Here is a 14,803-nt window from a genome sequence, read left to right on the forward strand (position 1 = left end):
CGCGGCGTTCTTGGGGTTGGGTGGAGCATTTCTCAGCGAGCACCTGTTATGCACGAAACAAGTTCAACTGTAGCATTCATGCTAGGCCTCTACCTCTAAATCTACCTCTTTTACACAACTGTAGCGATTGAGTGAATTCCCAATGTATACATTCGATGGATGCCAGCTGTGGGTGAAACATCGATACGAAAGCGATTTTCCAAAAAAAAAGTAAAGCAATTCGTGTCTATTACTCAACAAGTCAAGGCCGGTTATCCATACCTCGGCCGCTCAAGAATTGCGGGCCTTTCGTAAACACTATCGTACTCCGTGTCTCGTACACGCTCCATCATTGTTCGTATTTCGCCTGTTGAGGTGGGAAATTCCAATTTTCCTACATGGGCATTAGCACAATCAACTTTCCATCACCAGACGAAAATATTCACTCACCCATTGCTGTAGCCCCCCATTCGGACTCGTAGTTCCAAATTCGCCATGATGCCCAGTATCCACCGGCACAAAAATAGCACCCGTATCCTGACCAGCACCACCGTTCATTCCGCCCCAAACATCAAAGTCCTGGTCCGAGCCACCGCCGCCGCCACCACCACCACCATTCAGGCTACCAAGTATACTATCGAAATCCACATTCAACCCATCTAGTGTGCCCGTTGTGGGCGTCCTCTGCAATTGACTGTGAATATTATTATTCGGCGTCTGCTGCGCACCGAATCCAGGACTAGTCACCGAGCCACCAAAGGAGGGCAACGGTTGAAGTGTGGGATGCTGTTGGGGAGCAACCTGCTGCCTTTTCTTGTTGAAACCCTTCATTACATAAAAGGCTTCTAGGTTCTCTTTTACAGTGAAGAGGAGATCTGAGCAACGTTCTCTTACACCGACGCCATAGCAGTGGCCAAAGATGTGGTCGATGATGGTCGCCATGCGCTCTTTCCGGGGCAGATCGGGTGTACGGTAGAGTTCGGTGAGGAGAAGCAGGACCGCGTGATATTGCTGGTAGGTGGTCGAGTACCAAGCCCAGGAGGAGAGAGAGGGCAGTGTGTCTAGTGTTGCACCGATTTCAAGTGTGGTGAGGGCTGCGGTAAGGAGGACGTCACGAAGGCGGTTCTCGGATTCTGAACGGGGTTGCAAGGAGGTTTGTGGAAGGTGGCGGTATAGGAGCATGGAGTCACAACGGGACATCAGGAGTGTCGCAACTAGGCCTGCGTATCGTTGAATAGGCGCGTTGGCATCCAGATATTGGAGGTATTTACTCTGGATCTGGCGTTTCTTGGCTTCTACGCGGGCGCGGAGGTCATGGAGGGTAATGTGTTTGCGATCCATCTCAATCCTGCCGCGGAATATGAGACGGTGTATCTCGTTGCACTCGTAGCGTATCAACGACAATGTGACGTCTGACCAACCGGTAGTGGAGGTTGGGTTTTGCTGCCACTTCGGGCTGCCAAACTCAAAGACGTCGTCATCTACGTTCAACGGAAGGGCAATGTCAAAGTCATCTGACCGGATTGAAGGATGGGGTCCTTGCGCTTCTGCTGTCTTGAAGTCCAAGAAACAGATCTGATACCACAGGAGCGACCGAACATGTCGTTGCAGTGGTGTTAGACTATTGGCCGAGCTGTGGCTCATACGGTGTATGCCTATGCATTGTGCCAGGCGGACCAATGCGCCAACTACAACAGAAGTAGCCCGCGATATTTGCGCCCGGCAGAGGGGTATCTGCATGTGTTAGTATTCAAGAGTACGTTCAGGATGGTTCGATATCGTACCAGGTAGATTGTCAAAGCTTGCAAAGTCCGTATGTTAGATGTCTTCGCCCAATTAGCGCGAAGCAATGCCCGCTCCGTAGCTTTTTGTAGGCGCAGGAAAAGATCCTCTTTCGTAATCCCAAACTGCGACTTGGCTTGTAACGGTGAGACAGAAGCAGCGGCAGCCATACATACTGCCAGTATCAAAGCAGTACAGGAATTCTGGTTAGGGTTCCCAATCTCAAGGTTCATCCAAAAGCGATCAAACATGCGCTTGAACGACGGAAGATGCAACACGTGCGCAAGCGGGCTGACGGCTTCCGTGTACCGCTGTAGTAGCCCCTCGGCCTCCATCTTGGTGGGCAGTTGTGGCGCCTCAACTTCGTTATTCTGATGTATAGGCAGCGAACCACCTAGCAACAGATTCAGCGACGGCGCAAGCGATGGCATCTGCTCTGCTGATAGAAGCGCAGATGACTGTGTCGCTCTTTGGCCCGTGACTGATGAAGAAGGCGTGAAGCTCTCAGACAGAAGCTTGCCGAGCTACACAACGTTTCAGTCTGCGGTCATGGAAAGGCAATGCAAATGCGAGATAAAGCACATGGACAGGGCAGAAAGTACCTCTTCGGCGTATTGGGGGCGGAAAAATCCAGTGACGTTTTCACAAATGATCATCCTCCCGATTCGAATCGTGAGATCAGTTGCGATCTGATCTTCGTCGTCGTTCTCGTCCTCATACACGTCGTCCTGCGTCTCTTCAGGCTCTGCGGGCAGTCTCTCCCAAGCATCCGTTTCGGGCTCAACATCTTGCTGATAGGCTTCCCACTCGTAATCTCGTGGCGGCGTGCCAGGCGTCGTGGTGTCAACAGATCCCGCATTGTCGTATCCATCATGTACACTCGCACTACTCTGTGTGCGCACGGGGAGATTCTTGGTCCAGTCCGGGATGGTAACACCAGTGCCGCTCTTGCTCTGCGCGCGCTCTCGCTGCTCCCTTTCTTTCTTGCGTGCAGCGCTCTCAGGAACGGTAATAAAGACGCACTCGCGTCCGAAGGCTGTGCAGTTCTGGCAAGGATGGGTTTTGGAACATCGCGACTTCCGGGTTCGACATTCAACGCAGCTGTTGATGGGGCGTGGATTTCTCCGGCGGACCACTCGAGACTGCAAGACCTGTCCTTGTTCTGGCATGTCTCGCAATCCTCATTTTCGCGCCATATGTGGGTGATGTTGGGAAGGTGGCTGAGGCTGATGGTGGAGAGAGCGATCGGATGTCGGCCCGTAAGGGAACCGTGTTGCCTATAACACCAGCTGGTGATGATGCACGTGTTCAGCCTTGTCGCGTCTTCTTGGCTCTGAGCAGATTAGCAGACTTTTCGCCGCCTTCGGAGTCATGCAGGTACCGCCCAACAACTGATTTATTGACTACGGGCCATAGGTCAGCGCTGCTATCCAGGGCCGGCTTGAAACGAATGATGTGGGCCTTGGTGGGATGCATCTCGACCCTTAGCGCGGGGCATGCACTTTGCTGCACTCATTGCGTACTTGGCTGACGAACAATATTGGGATATTGGTTGTATTCACATGGGAAGCCTATCGACCTGTATTGCCTGAAACTGCATATCATGCCACTCGCTTCGACGCCCAACTCCAGGACCTTGACTGTACTTGCGCAAGACTACATCAGCTATCTACCTACTTCCCTCTTCAAGCGAGCCGCAGCTGATGTAGCGGGAGGCTCGGGCCACGAGTCGACGGCATCTTCGACTTCCTCCAAGAAGGAGGTGCTGTTATGCACGGTCGTACCACCGAGCACAACGCGAATACCAGGCGAACTTGCATTGACTTGCGCAACCATCTTGGCTTCCTCGTATGTCGCGCCGCCGACCATGAAGACGATTATATCCTGCGGCTTATCTTTGGTCGAGCCGCCACCTTCTACGAAGGGGTACAGCTGCTGGCTCAAGCGACCCTTGATCATGTCTTGCAACGTAGCTTCTAAGCGAGGCGAGTGCTGTGTGTAGACGTTCTCAACACCCTTCAGGCCCTTGAGTCGATCTCGGGCACCCCCGAAAAAGGATCCAGGCTGGAACAGGTCCGGTACCCCACCTGCTGCCGTAGTCGCTTGTAGCGAGTCATGGTAGGTCAGTAGCTTTGTGATAAGATTGATGCGATGCCGCGACAGTCCGCCCGCAACGGCGAGCAAGTCTAGGAGCATGGCTGTCGAATTCGAAGACGCCTTTGAGTAGCGTAACGCGTAAATGGCAACGAGGCGAAGCTTGTTGTTTGCCGGAACCCTGGGGTCCTGGATGATCTTTTGTAGCGACTTGACGTCGTTGTTGTGATTGTCTGTACATGCTAGACTTTGTTCGAGCTCACTGATGTCCAGCAGACTCTCTTCTCCAACTCGTCTGCTCAGCTCACCAACGAGTGTAACATGTTTGGTGACATTGCCGGAGAGCTTACGGAACTCGGGAAAGTCTTCGATGAAGCGCTTCATATCGGCAATTGAGTCGAGCTTTTGCGATCCCTGCTGTTTTGATGCAAACTGTTCGACGTACTCTTTTGCGTTTTGTCCTAGGTCACCAAAGTTGAGATACATGTTCTTCTTGAAGAAGGGATCCTGATCTTGCGATAACACAATTTCTTTGAGCTCGGGACGTATTTCCGGCACATCACGTAGATCCACGCGTCCGTTGTGTATTCCGAGTAGCTCGTGAACCATAGCCTGATATGTCCATTGCGTTAATAGCGGGGTAACGGGATCGTCTCTTCGGTCTACGATCAAAAGGATGGGCGGAGTATCAGTCTTGCGGAAATCAAAGAGCTGCTCTTCCTGTGTCATGTGGTATCGGACCTCGGTCGCCAGCTTCTTCACAAGCAGACTGTTCTTCTGATATCTTATCAAAGGCTTCTTCTTCAGCGACAGAAGCAGCGCCATGACTGCCTCTGTTGACCTGTGTAGTGCGTCCTGATTCCATGAGTCCGGGCTTGTGCTCCATATCCTATGATCCGGGAAGCCGAGGTTGAGGGACATGAGGTCGGGATTTATGACGAGGAAATCGGCGAAGTATTCTTGGATGGCGCGTACGACTTCGTGGTCGTCTGCTTCGGCGAGGCGTTCCAGCGAGGACTTTTTTATTATGTTGCTGAAGTCTGTACGTGTCAGCAACCGTTGGTGGCTTTGCGTTGCTCTAAGCGCGTACAGATGTTGTATTCGCCATACTTGGGCTCTCGCAGCTCCTCTATCAGGCTCTGTATAGACTCTGGGGACGGTCGCACAAAGCATAGGCAGCGAAGATGGCGCATCTTCTCCCGCTTTGGGTTGTCGATACGGCTACCGACGTGTTAGCCGTGCATCGCATGGTGCATTGTGAGGGCGCAGTACTCAGTAAGGTAGACTTCATGGTTGAGGAGGGCGGATTGTGTCGTCGCCGTGGAAACAATAGGCACCTTGCATCTGTCAGCATCGTGTGTAGGAGCACCTGGTAGAGGAGACAAACCCACAGTCTCGTTGTCGAGTAAGAGGATCTTCATCTTGGCCGCGGAGGTGCCTGTCGCAGCGGTGTCCCCGACCGACACCATCTTGGTGATGTAGCCGGAGACGGCTTGTATGATATCCATGGTCGCGAAGGAATTGCCTGTAAGCCACTATACACTTGTGACTGTAGATTATTAGAGTCGTCGTGGTGCTCGCTCTTCCATGTCGACGCCGTCGTTGGTCAGCCCAAGCTAGGAACGTGGCTCAAGCGCAAGAGCTCAGGAACATGACGCCGCCAAGATACCCTCCGCGACCCCTCTACATCAACCACGATTCTTTGCATGTTCGGCCTCTGTACTTTGTCTTCATCGACAACGTACATTTGCTTTAGATACAGCGCCCAGGCATGCGCAAACTTCAACAATCACACGTTGCATTTTGTTGCCTAATACATAGCTGAACTTGTCAGATACCTTGATATCTGCTGAACTTCTCAACACGGCCAACCTAGTCCAGTATGCGACTACTTCAAGATGCGCCCCTCAGCAGCTTCCTCAGCATGTTGCCTAATGCGACCAAGCGCCTTCGCTTCAGCATCGAGGATCTCTGGCATCAGATCGAACACACTCTTCTGTTTAGGGGTCCAACCGAACAGCTTGTTGGCTCGAATGGCCTTGCAGCGAGAGTTGGTGCCTGAGCATGTCAGCATGTGTTCTATTCCCAAGCATAGAGTGACTCACCCCAAAGGTAGCTGCCCGCTGGCCTCAACTCGTCAGCCTCCTCCTTGCTCACCTTGTCGACGCCCTCATGGTTGATGAGCTTGTTCTTGAATGCAACCTCAGAGATCTTGCTGCTGATATCACCCCAGCGAAACTCTCCGCTCTCAGCGAAATAATACCCTTCCTTGTTCCAGGTCGCCTTTCCACCATCTGGTGAGAGAGCAGCCGTTACCAGTGCCAGGAAGACGTCGCTGAGGTCTTGGACGTGGACCTGAGTCCAAATGTTGTCGCCATCACCAACAGCGAAAGCTTTCATACGCTTCAGTGCTACCTTGGCCATATCATATACCTGCACACTCCTTTGGTTGTCGGGACCACGTCCTGGGCCATTGATACACGGTGGGCAGACGATAGCGGACTGGATATTGCCTGCCGATACCTCGTTCGATGCGAGGATGATCTTGTCGACATTGCGGTGGAGCGCTACATCAGGGATTGAAGTGACCTCACCAATGTTGTCCCAATCATCAAAGGTCTTTTCTCGCTTGATACCAAAGGTGTTGTTCTCAATGTCCGGGAAAGACAAGACACCAGTTCCAGAGGTGTGGATGAGGTATGTCTTTCTTCCACTTCGAGCAAGTCCAGCAACGATAGCATTTGCAGCGGCCACGTGATCGCAGTCGGCGCAATGAAGAACAATGTCTGCATTTGAAGCCTCGGTGGTGAGTAACTCGGTGCTGTCAAGCGTACCGTACACAAGTCGAGTCTTGGGATATTGTGCGGCAACCTTGGCTCCTTTGTCGCTGTTGCGAACAAGTGCAGTGATCTCCAGGTCTGGGTAGGCATTTGCAACTGCATAGAGGGCATCACCTCCGATGTAGCCGGTAGCACCTGTGCTGAACCCTGTTAGTATCTAAATGCTAAACTTAATGCTTCATAGTATGGTTGGTGGTCCGCGTGTGCTTGCATGAGGTATCGTACAGACTTACATGAAAAGCTTTGGCATATTTGAAGCGTTGATGTGATTATGTTGAGAAGACGAAGCAGAGTTTTAGAAAACCAATTGCTAGGAGTGACAATATATGTTGGAATCACAAGGCGACCGTGGCTTTGAAATCGTGTGGGCTTATAGATCCACAGCTAGCAGGAATGTACGTCACAGATGTGTACCGGTGGCTGCTAAGGACTTATCCGCCCAAACACAAGCGCCTTGCTCATGCGAGGCTACAGTGCTTACTGTACGCATACCAACAACAACCATGAGCTCTACAATCCATAGAAGAGTGTCGAAGTCTTGTTGGGTGCTTAATCATCGACAATTAGCTAAGCAGTAGGCTTCATTCGAATAGCCTTCATCTGAATAGCCTTCATCGACGCCTGTCTGGCGCAATGCCCCGCAGTGGGGCACGCGCTTCTGGAAACTTTCCTTGTTATATGCAAGCTTCAAGATCTGTAGAGCTATGCTAAATGTGCCAGTGAAGTAGTCGCGCACAGAAGCCTTTAAGCTTTGTCGCTGGATTTAGTCTCCGAGGCCTCGCAGCTCCTCACGATTGAGCCTCGGTAAAGTAGATGCAATTTACGTCATCACCTAACCATGCAAACACCATTGTCACATCTCGATTACCATCTAATATTGTTAAGTCGACAAGACTGATCTTCTGGCATAATCGATCAAACGCATTTGCTACCAGAATGCCTCTCTGTACGCTTCACCTACTTGCTCTCCATAGCACCACACCTAACCCAGTCCTGACTTTCCTGTCAACACTCAAGTCCACGAACCTATCACCTCTCGTAGTCTCGCGCGTCATACGTTGGATTATTCTTCCTTCTAAGCTTTCGACCGAACATCTCCTTGCTAGGAACATCCATTGGGATCTCCTACTTATTCTACCTAGCACCGATGCCCTTCCGTCAGAGCTCGAGAAACTGGCCCAACACCACTGGAGCGTAACAGCCGGTGTACCATCTCATTTGGTCCAAGATTTCCCATCGAAGAACAACAAGCTTCTACATCCAGAACCAAGTTCCGTGCCTGAAGTTCAAACAAAAAAGAGCAATAAGACCACTGAGTCGAGCCAAAGTCTGGAACTCAGCGATGAGCTCAATAAATGGATCGAGGCCTTCGTCAACAGCGGTGCTAAAGAAGGCAAAGGCGCAGTATCAATGTTCAACCTCCTCGCTTTTAACCCCGGGATGAAAGAAGAATACCTGAAATACGGTGCCGCATTCGCTAAATCAATCGGTTCGAAGCACGGCGGCAATGCAAAGATTGTCGGAAACGCGACACACGTCAACGGTTCAGCTATTACCAAGTCTTCGAACAGCAGTGTCGGTACCAACGGCGAAGTGGGTGGCGGAAAAGATGACTGGGATGAGATTGCGCTGGCGCATTATCCTAGCATCCTGCATTTTAGGGATATGTTGGCGAGTGAGGATTATCAAGAGGTCAATCATAGGCATCGCGTGCCTAGTCTGAGAGATACATGCATTCTCATGACGAGTGAGATCGCGATCGAAGAGTTGATGAGGGAAGGTAAAGGCGGAGCGAAGCTGTGAGGGTTTATTCTGGTCCGGAGATCATCTTACAGACACTGAGTGATAAAGTAGTACAGTGCGAATGCACTCATAAGCATTGTATATACGGGTAGTATTTCTTCGTCTGCAATATAACCCGAAATTGCTGATACGGAGCCTTGCGCTGGACGGTGCCGCTATATAACATCTCATATCCGATACACATTGTTCACCATTGAACGAGGAGCCTTCCCATTGATCACATGCCATCCTCCGATGCTACAATGAAGGCTTGAAAAGACATGCGACCAAAAGGTTCGCGATGAAGGCAACGTCGACAAATTTAGAGGTCTCCAAGCGCTCTCAAGCATCTGAGTCGACGATCAATTTACAGAACGACAGACGTCCAATCCCTTCACCAGGATGTAACATCATCTCTTTCTTGACCTTGCCCTGGCGGCTGCGCCATCCACCTCTCGGACTGTCGATGTCTGGCAACACCCAGTTCCTCTTTTCTTGTTCCGCAACCCACTCCTTGCACAGATCCTCAGCCAATTCGGCCTTCCGCTTCCAGGTTTCGTCCTTCTCGCCTTTCACCTTGAGCAGAATGGGAATCTTGCAGCGTCCTACTTCGGTGAGATCAAGACTTTCGGAAACGAAACACCGGCGATGGAGTAGACATTCATCAGCGCAGTCGTTCCGCTTGCACCTGTTACAGGATGGATAGGTCCTTGAGCATGGGAGGCCAGCGAGTATGCATTGGAGGCAAGAGGTAATCCAAACAGGACGCGGCTCGTTTGGCTCTTGTGTCGAAAGAGGCGATGGAGCTTTGGGACCAAGAACAGTAGTAGGCTCACCGGTATCCGCATCCGAAATCGAAACGGAGAAGTCGAGACTGGGTGATGGCACGCTCGGTGGTAGAGAAAAGTTGGGTGGCACAGGCCGCTCAGCTGGGCGTCCAGTCTTGGTTGCTAGCTCCCAATCGTCACTACCGATGCTCGTGGTATCGGAATCGTCATCTCGTGTCTCATATCTCGGAGTTGGGCTGCTAAACAAGCCTTTGCGGAGAGGCCTATCGAAAATGCTCGACTCTGAGAACGTAGTATCAGTGGGCGAAACTTCATCCCGTGTCAGACGTGCGCTTATTTGCCTTATTGGAGTCGTCGGTTCCAAAACCCGTATCTCATCTTGGGTAATTCGGTGGCCTTCGTTTTCATCTGTCTCGGAGCCTCTACTCTCTAACTTCTCTAGCCATCTCTCAATACGATCAGGATATTGCATTTGCTCTTGCGAGGTATCCAGCGGGAAACGCTTTCTGGAGTAGCTCATGTTGATTATAGCTAATTTCGGGATGTTTTGGATGTCCAGAGGTAAAGAGACGTGGAGGTGGTGAGGCCGAAAAGATACAGTGATATCAATTCACGGTGAGGTTCACAACGCTAGTCCGGACACGTCAAGGAAGTGAGATATGAGTTCGACATGCTATCGGAATGCGGGGTAACGAGACCGATGATATACTCGGACATCAAAGGGCAGAAAGGCTTGAGAATTGGTATTCATGGTTGTTTGGTGTCGTTCGTGGTTGGTGTAGCTGATTCTATGATCTCAGATCAGTCTATAGCCGACCAATGTATATCTGCAAACAGGTCTGAAAAAAGCGCGGCCTTCTGTTCGAAGTTTCTTCTAGAACGTCTTGGACTCTTCAGCAGCCTCTTGATGGTCGTCTTTTCTACCTTTGAGTTTGGCATCTCCAGATGTCAGCTGAGACACAGTGCAATCGATCAAGAGGTGGCTCGAACAGCTAGACGTTGTAGGCGACTCGGGGCCGCTTGCTTTGTACATAGGCGCTCTGTTGTTGCAGGAAGCTCTCGCTCGGCAGTAGTATGCAGGCGCCATGATTACACTGTTACATGATGAGACCTTGGAGCGGAACGTGACAGGGCAGAGTTGATCTGCCGGGACGTTATGATACGCGATGGAATCTGTCCCAGTATCAATTGTTGGTATGCTGAGTAAACCGTGTGGTCTCGCGAAGCGTTGCTTCTTGTTATAGAAGAGTTTGAGGCAAAGCTTTGAGGGGCACTTTCATCTTACCACGCATAGCTAGGTAGCTTCAAATATTACCAGCGAGTGGAAATGGGAACTAATTCGTGCTAAGATCGATCATCATAGAACATCCATCGTGTCCACATTTCAGACGTGGTTTCGGCATAGTTGTATAACATCAAGCGATAGGACATATTGGGGATAGCTGGTTGGTGAGGGAAAAGAGCTCCACGTGGATGTCCGACGCGTCGCGAAGCGTCTCGGATGGCGTTATACGAGTCATGATAGCGCGACGCGTAAAATGTCCCCGTTGTAAACCCAGCGGCATCACTTTGTCACATGAACCTCTTGGATCTGTCTAACCTCAGTGAAACACGAAGAGCAGGCTAGTAATATCGAGAACTTAAGTTCCAATCACAACGATCATTACACCCGAGCGTCAACCGTAGTGGCATGCCCCGAAGGTCTTTTCGTTTCTAGTCGTCACAGTTCGTTTCTGAGATAGTCTTTGTCGAAAGCTTCGATTCTCCGCATTTTCAGATTGAGCCTCCGCTAGATCCGGAACGTCTGAGTTGAACGACCTGACACTATGCCTTGAGAAGGCGAGGTTGATTAAAACGGTGTCCGAGCCCATGCTCTCAGTCGACGGTGACGTATTTGGACACAGCACTCAAAGTTGGCGAGTTAGTCATGGTGTTTGGTGGTATTCCAAGGCCTATCGTGCTGCATACAGACAAGGTGAGCAGGTGTTTGCTAGAGTGAAGGTGAACTTTATCACCAATATTTGTGCGCCCCTTTGCCCTTCATATTGACAACGTTGTCAACTCAAACGCTCTCCCTCAAACCTCTTCTCGTATTCAGAACCAACTCTTGCAATATTTACAACAGCAGCTTACCCAAACTACTACACACTCATCTCCACGAACACACCTTCACTCGCCAACACTGAAATGGAACCCTACCTCCCACCAAGATACTACGAGCCTCAGAGCGGTCTCCTCACCTTCGCCCTCGTCATGGGCTTTGCTATGTTTGTTGTGTTCTCCGGTTTCAAAGCGTACGGCATGGCCACCAAGTCAAGCCCAGGTAGGTCACCGCAACTATTCCTCTCCAGGTGAAAGGTCTGACTTATACCAGAGATCGGCATGACCAAGGAAGAGCTGCAGGAGCTCGTGAGAGAGGGTGTACGACACGAGGTGGAGATCATTGAGAGGTGCATGGCGGCGCGCGAGAGCCAACTTGAGGAAGCCATCGACATGGTGCACCAGCATGAAGCTCGCATAGCGGCACTAGAAGAGAAATACGACAAGGCTATGGAGGACATGGGCGCCCTGCGTGCCTCAATCAGCAATCTTACCCCTGGGAAACTTCCGGCTACACCGTTGGTACAGTCTTCGCCGTCTGAGTGCAGCTCATGGGCACCCAGCTACCATCCATACAACTCAGATGATGTCAGCATCAACGGCATGGAAGAACACGTGTCTGAGCCGCGAGTTTTATCATCAGCAGATCAAGTGCCTAAGATATCCAGCTCTCAACTTGATTTGCTGGAAGGTGAGCTCGCTGAGTCGGGCGGCTGGGACCTGAACGTGGAGGCATCTGATGACAACAGCGATGGTAGTAACACTGACCAAGACGATGAAGGCGAGACAAGCGATGAGTATGACGACCCAGAAACATCTGTTCCTTGCGTGATTGCGCCGAAAGTTGTCAGAAAGCCAATCAGACCACTGTCAAAGTGCAAGACGAAAGGTGCTAGCATTCTTAAGGATAGGCAGGAAGGTCCCTAGGTATGTTTTGTTACGAAATAAAACTCCTGAATTTTATTAATCTCTTATGATAGGTTACCAGACACACATCGAATACTCCGGAATGACAAGATGCCAAAACGCTGGGCACTGTCCTGGGTCTGCACCATTCCCGCGACTCTCTTCGTTCACTCCCCACGCATCAAGAAGCGCCTACAGATGTCCACCCAGAGAATATCCAGCCCAGTATCAGCGTCAACTCTCTGAGCCAGCTTGAACAATCTCTTCCTTCTCTTCTCCTCATTTTCCATCCAAGCTTCGCTGCCGACCTCTCTGACTCCATCTTCACTGACCATCAAGCCTCGCCTCTCCCCATCACTTCCAACAAATCTTGCACAAGGTGGCGTTCCTCTAACCACGAAATCCAGGATCGAGTTGCGCCATTGGGCAATCACAGGTCGATAATGCGAGGGCAAACGATCTTCATGCACACCACCAAGTAGTGTTGCGATGTCAAAAGTATGGGTTGCAAAAGCACCGCGCTCACGGATCGGTCCCGGGAAAGGGTCTGGGAGGTCAAACACATGGAAATAGGTATCTTTGATCAGATCACTCTCCGCAATGCTAAGTGCGGCAGCAAAGAAACCTATGTCGCTTTCGAAAAGACAGATACGCTGGAGCGCGTCCGCATCATCAGCAACACCTTCGATGCCGTAGATGTCCATTAACTCCGCGCCATGTCCCGAAGACAGAACGTCCACAGCGATGCGATGAAAGGCCTCAGCATGGTTCTTGCGGCCGGAATCATTCTTCATCATATTGTAGGAGATACCGCCGTCGTATGTGGTGGATCCGACTATTTGGGCTTCAACAGGTTTCGCCCACTCTCTCCAGTCTGGAGGAGCAACTTTTCCCTTCCTAGCCAAGTCTATCGTCGGTCGTTCGAATGGGAAAAACTCGCTGTTCGTGCACGGTAACCCAACCCAGGCCAGATCTCGAATCTTCGATACGTCGACGCCAATTACATCTCTAGCAATAGCTTCAGTATCCCTCTCACTACCATCGTCTTCTTTGATACGAATATCCAGCTTCTCGGCGTACTTGAGAAAGTTATCATGATGCTCGTCATGCGTCATTGCCGGCATAGTAATGGGCGTTCCAGAGAACATGATCGCACGCTTGAACAACGGCCTACGCATCGCCTGCACCGAGATACTTTCGCCACCTGCGCTTTGTCCAATGACTGTAACATTGTCGACATCTCCACCAAATCCTTCGATATTCTCGCGTAACCATTCAAACGCCATGTTCTGGTCGTGGAGACCATTGTTTTCCGGTACCAGATCCCCAGCACGATTTGAGTGCCAAAAGCCTAGCGCACCAAGTCGATAATTGATACCTACGAAGAGGATAGGCTTCTTGTGCTCAATAGCATGCCGCACAAGGTTCTCCGGGTTGTAGTATGGTCTATTCGCGGAACCGAGAAAGTATGCGCCACCATGGATGAAGACAAGGACTGGTAACTTTGCACCTGGACGCATCTTTCCACTCCCATCGACAAATCCCTTTGGCAAGTGTATGGAGAGGTTTAAGCAATCCTCTGATTGCTCTTCGTCTTCTGGTAGGTTATCGATCGGTAACGGGATGTTAGATGCATCGGACTTGACGCTACCCCACGGCTGGATGCTGGATGCTCCTGGTCTTGTCGCGTCGAACACTCCATCGTGGTACCGTTTGCTTTCGCCATCAGACAGCCTTTCTGACAGCTCTGCCCGCGAGAATCGTTGGGGAATCTTACCATATGGCAGACCTAAGATCTTCACAATCGAGCTATTTGTTTCTCGAATACACCTTATCGCACCGAGTTTCGCATGATTGAAGATAACTTTGGTCATTTTGTTTGTGTTGCTTTGAGCGTTTGGTGAAGAAGCTACGTGAAGAGTACGGTACGCACATGACACCCAAGAGTGGTGACGTCAAGAAAGTACTTCCCATAGTCTATCCTCTGACTACAACATCCCGATCCCTCTGCCTTGAAACCAGATCATTAACCCTAGATTTTATCAACTCATAATCAATACGAAGACCTCTTCACTTTAGAGTGGAGCACAAATGCCTAATGCTGCTCACCCAATCCGGTTAGCCACTGGATCCTGGTTGGAGTTTGAGATGCGCGCACAGTATCCCAACAATCTCAATCGAACTTGGAGAACTGCCGATTACCATACATACATGGTCGAATCCCTCGTAAATTCCAGAGATAACGTGCGCGTTCCTGCGCAAGCGAAACCAGAAACCAGTATGCCGGAATCACGCTACCACCACCACGGTTCTACCTCTGTTAAATTTCGGTCTGAAAACTCGCGAGATGTATGATAACAACCATCATTTCGTGGCTTGGGAGAAGCCTTGTATGCGGGTACTTATCTTTTCATACCGTATAAGGCTATACTATCTTTTGCGCCTTCTTTTTTCGGTTAGTACACCACGAGCTAGAGTCTTCACCACTCACCAGTCAAAGCTTCGACTCATATCAAAAAGCTTATCGTCCCA

At 50.6% G+C, this 14,803-nt stretch overlaps 5 protein-coding genes across 5 annotated transcripts; 2 read left to right on the plus strand and 3 right to left on the minus strand.

The window, feature by feature from the left end:
- Positions 1-328: 328 nt before the first annotated feature.
- GT037_010509 (dna binding) lies at positions 329-6,852 on the minus strand (the record flags this gene model as incomplete). The annotated part of the gene is made up of 11 exons (XM_038935556.1): positions 329-373; positions 430-1,713; positions 1,764-2,285; positions 2,364-2,807; positions 3,439-4,895; positions 4,946-5,076; positions 5,128-5,192; positions 5,247-5,390; positions 5,601-5,676; positions 5,745-5,913; positions 5,961-6,852. Coding segments are annotated over 11 exons (5,229 nt in total), but the record flags the coding sequence as incomplete, so codon positions are not given.
- Positions 6,853-7,631: 779 nt separating this feature from the next.
- GT037_010510 (uncharacterized protein) lies at positions 7,632-8,498 on the plus strand (the record flags this gene model as incomplete). The annotated part of the gene is made up of 1 exon (XM_038935557.1): positions 7,632-8,498. The coding sequence occupies one exon, from the start codon at positions 7,632-7,634 to the stop codon at positions 8,496-8,498; it is 867 nt and encodes a 288-aa protein (XP_038781807.1).
- Positions 8,499-8,819: 321 nt separating this feature from the next.
- On the minus strand, positions 8,820-10,298 carry GT037_010511 (uncharacterized protein; the record flags this gene model as incomplete). Its single annotated transcript, XM_038935558.1, has 2 exons — positions 8,820-9,796; positions 10,190-10,298. The coding sequence occupies 2 exons, from the start codon at positions 10,296-10,298 to the stop codon at positions 8,820-8,822; spliced, it is 1,086 nt and encodes a 361-aa protein (XP_038781808.1).
- Positions 10,299-11,452: 1,154 nt separating this feature from the next.
- On the plus strand, positions 11,453-12,292 carry GT037_010512 (uncharacterized protein; the record flags this gene model as incomplete). The annotated part of the gene is made up of 2 exons (XM_038935559.1): positions 11,453-11,588; positions 11,640-12,292. 2 exons carry the CDS (start codon positions 11,453-11,455, stop codon positions 12,290-12,292), a joined length of 789 nt encoding a protein of 262 aa, XP_038781809.1.
- A 146-nt stretch (positions 12,293-12,438) lies between these two features.
- On the minus strand, positions 12,439-14,145 carry GT037_010513 (uncharacterized protein; the record flags this gene model as incomplete). Its single annotated transcript, XM_038935560.1, has 1 exon — positions 12,439-14,145. One exon carries the CDS (start codon positions 14,143-14,145, stop codon positions 12,439-12,441), a length of 1,707 nt encoding a protein of 568 aa, XP_038781810.1.
- Between the last annotated feature and the right edge of the window lie 658 nt (positions 14,146-14,803).

This window comes from Alternaria burnsii, assembly GCF_013036055.1.
Source record: "Alternaria burnsii strain CBS107.38 chromosome Unknown 756, whole genome shotgun sequence".
NCBI classification, from domain to species: Eukaryota; Fungi; Ascomycota; class Dothideomycetes; order Pleosporales; family Pleosporaceae; genus Alternaria; species Alternaria burnsii.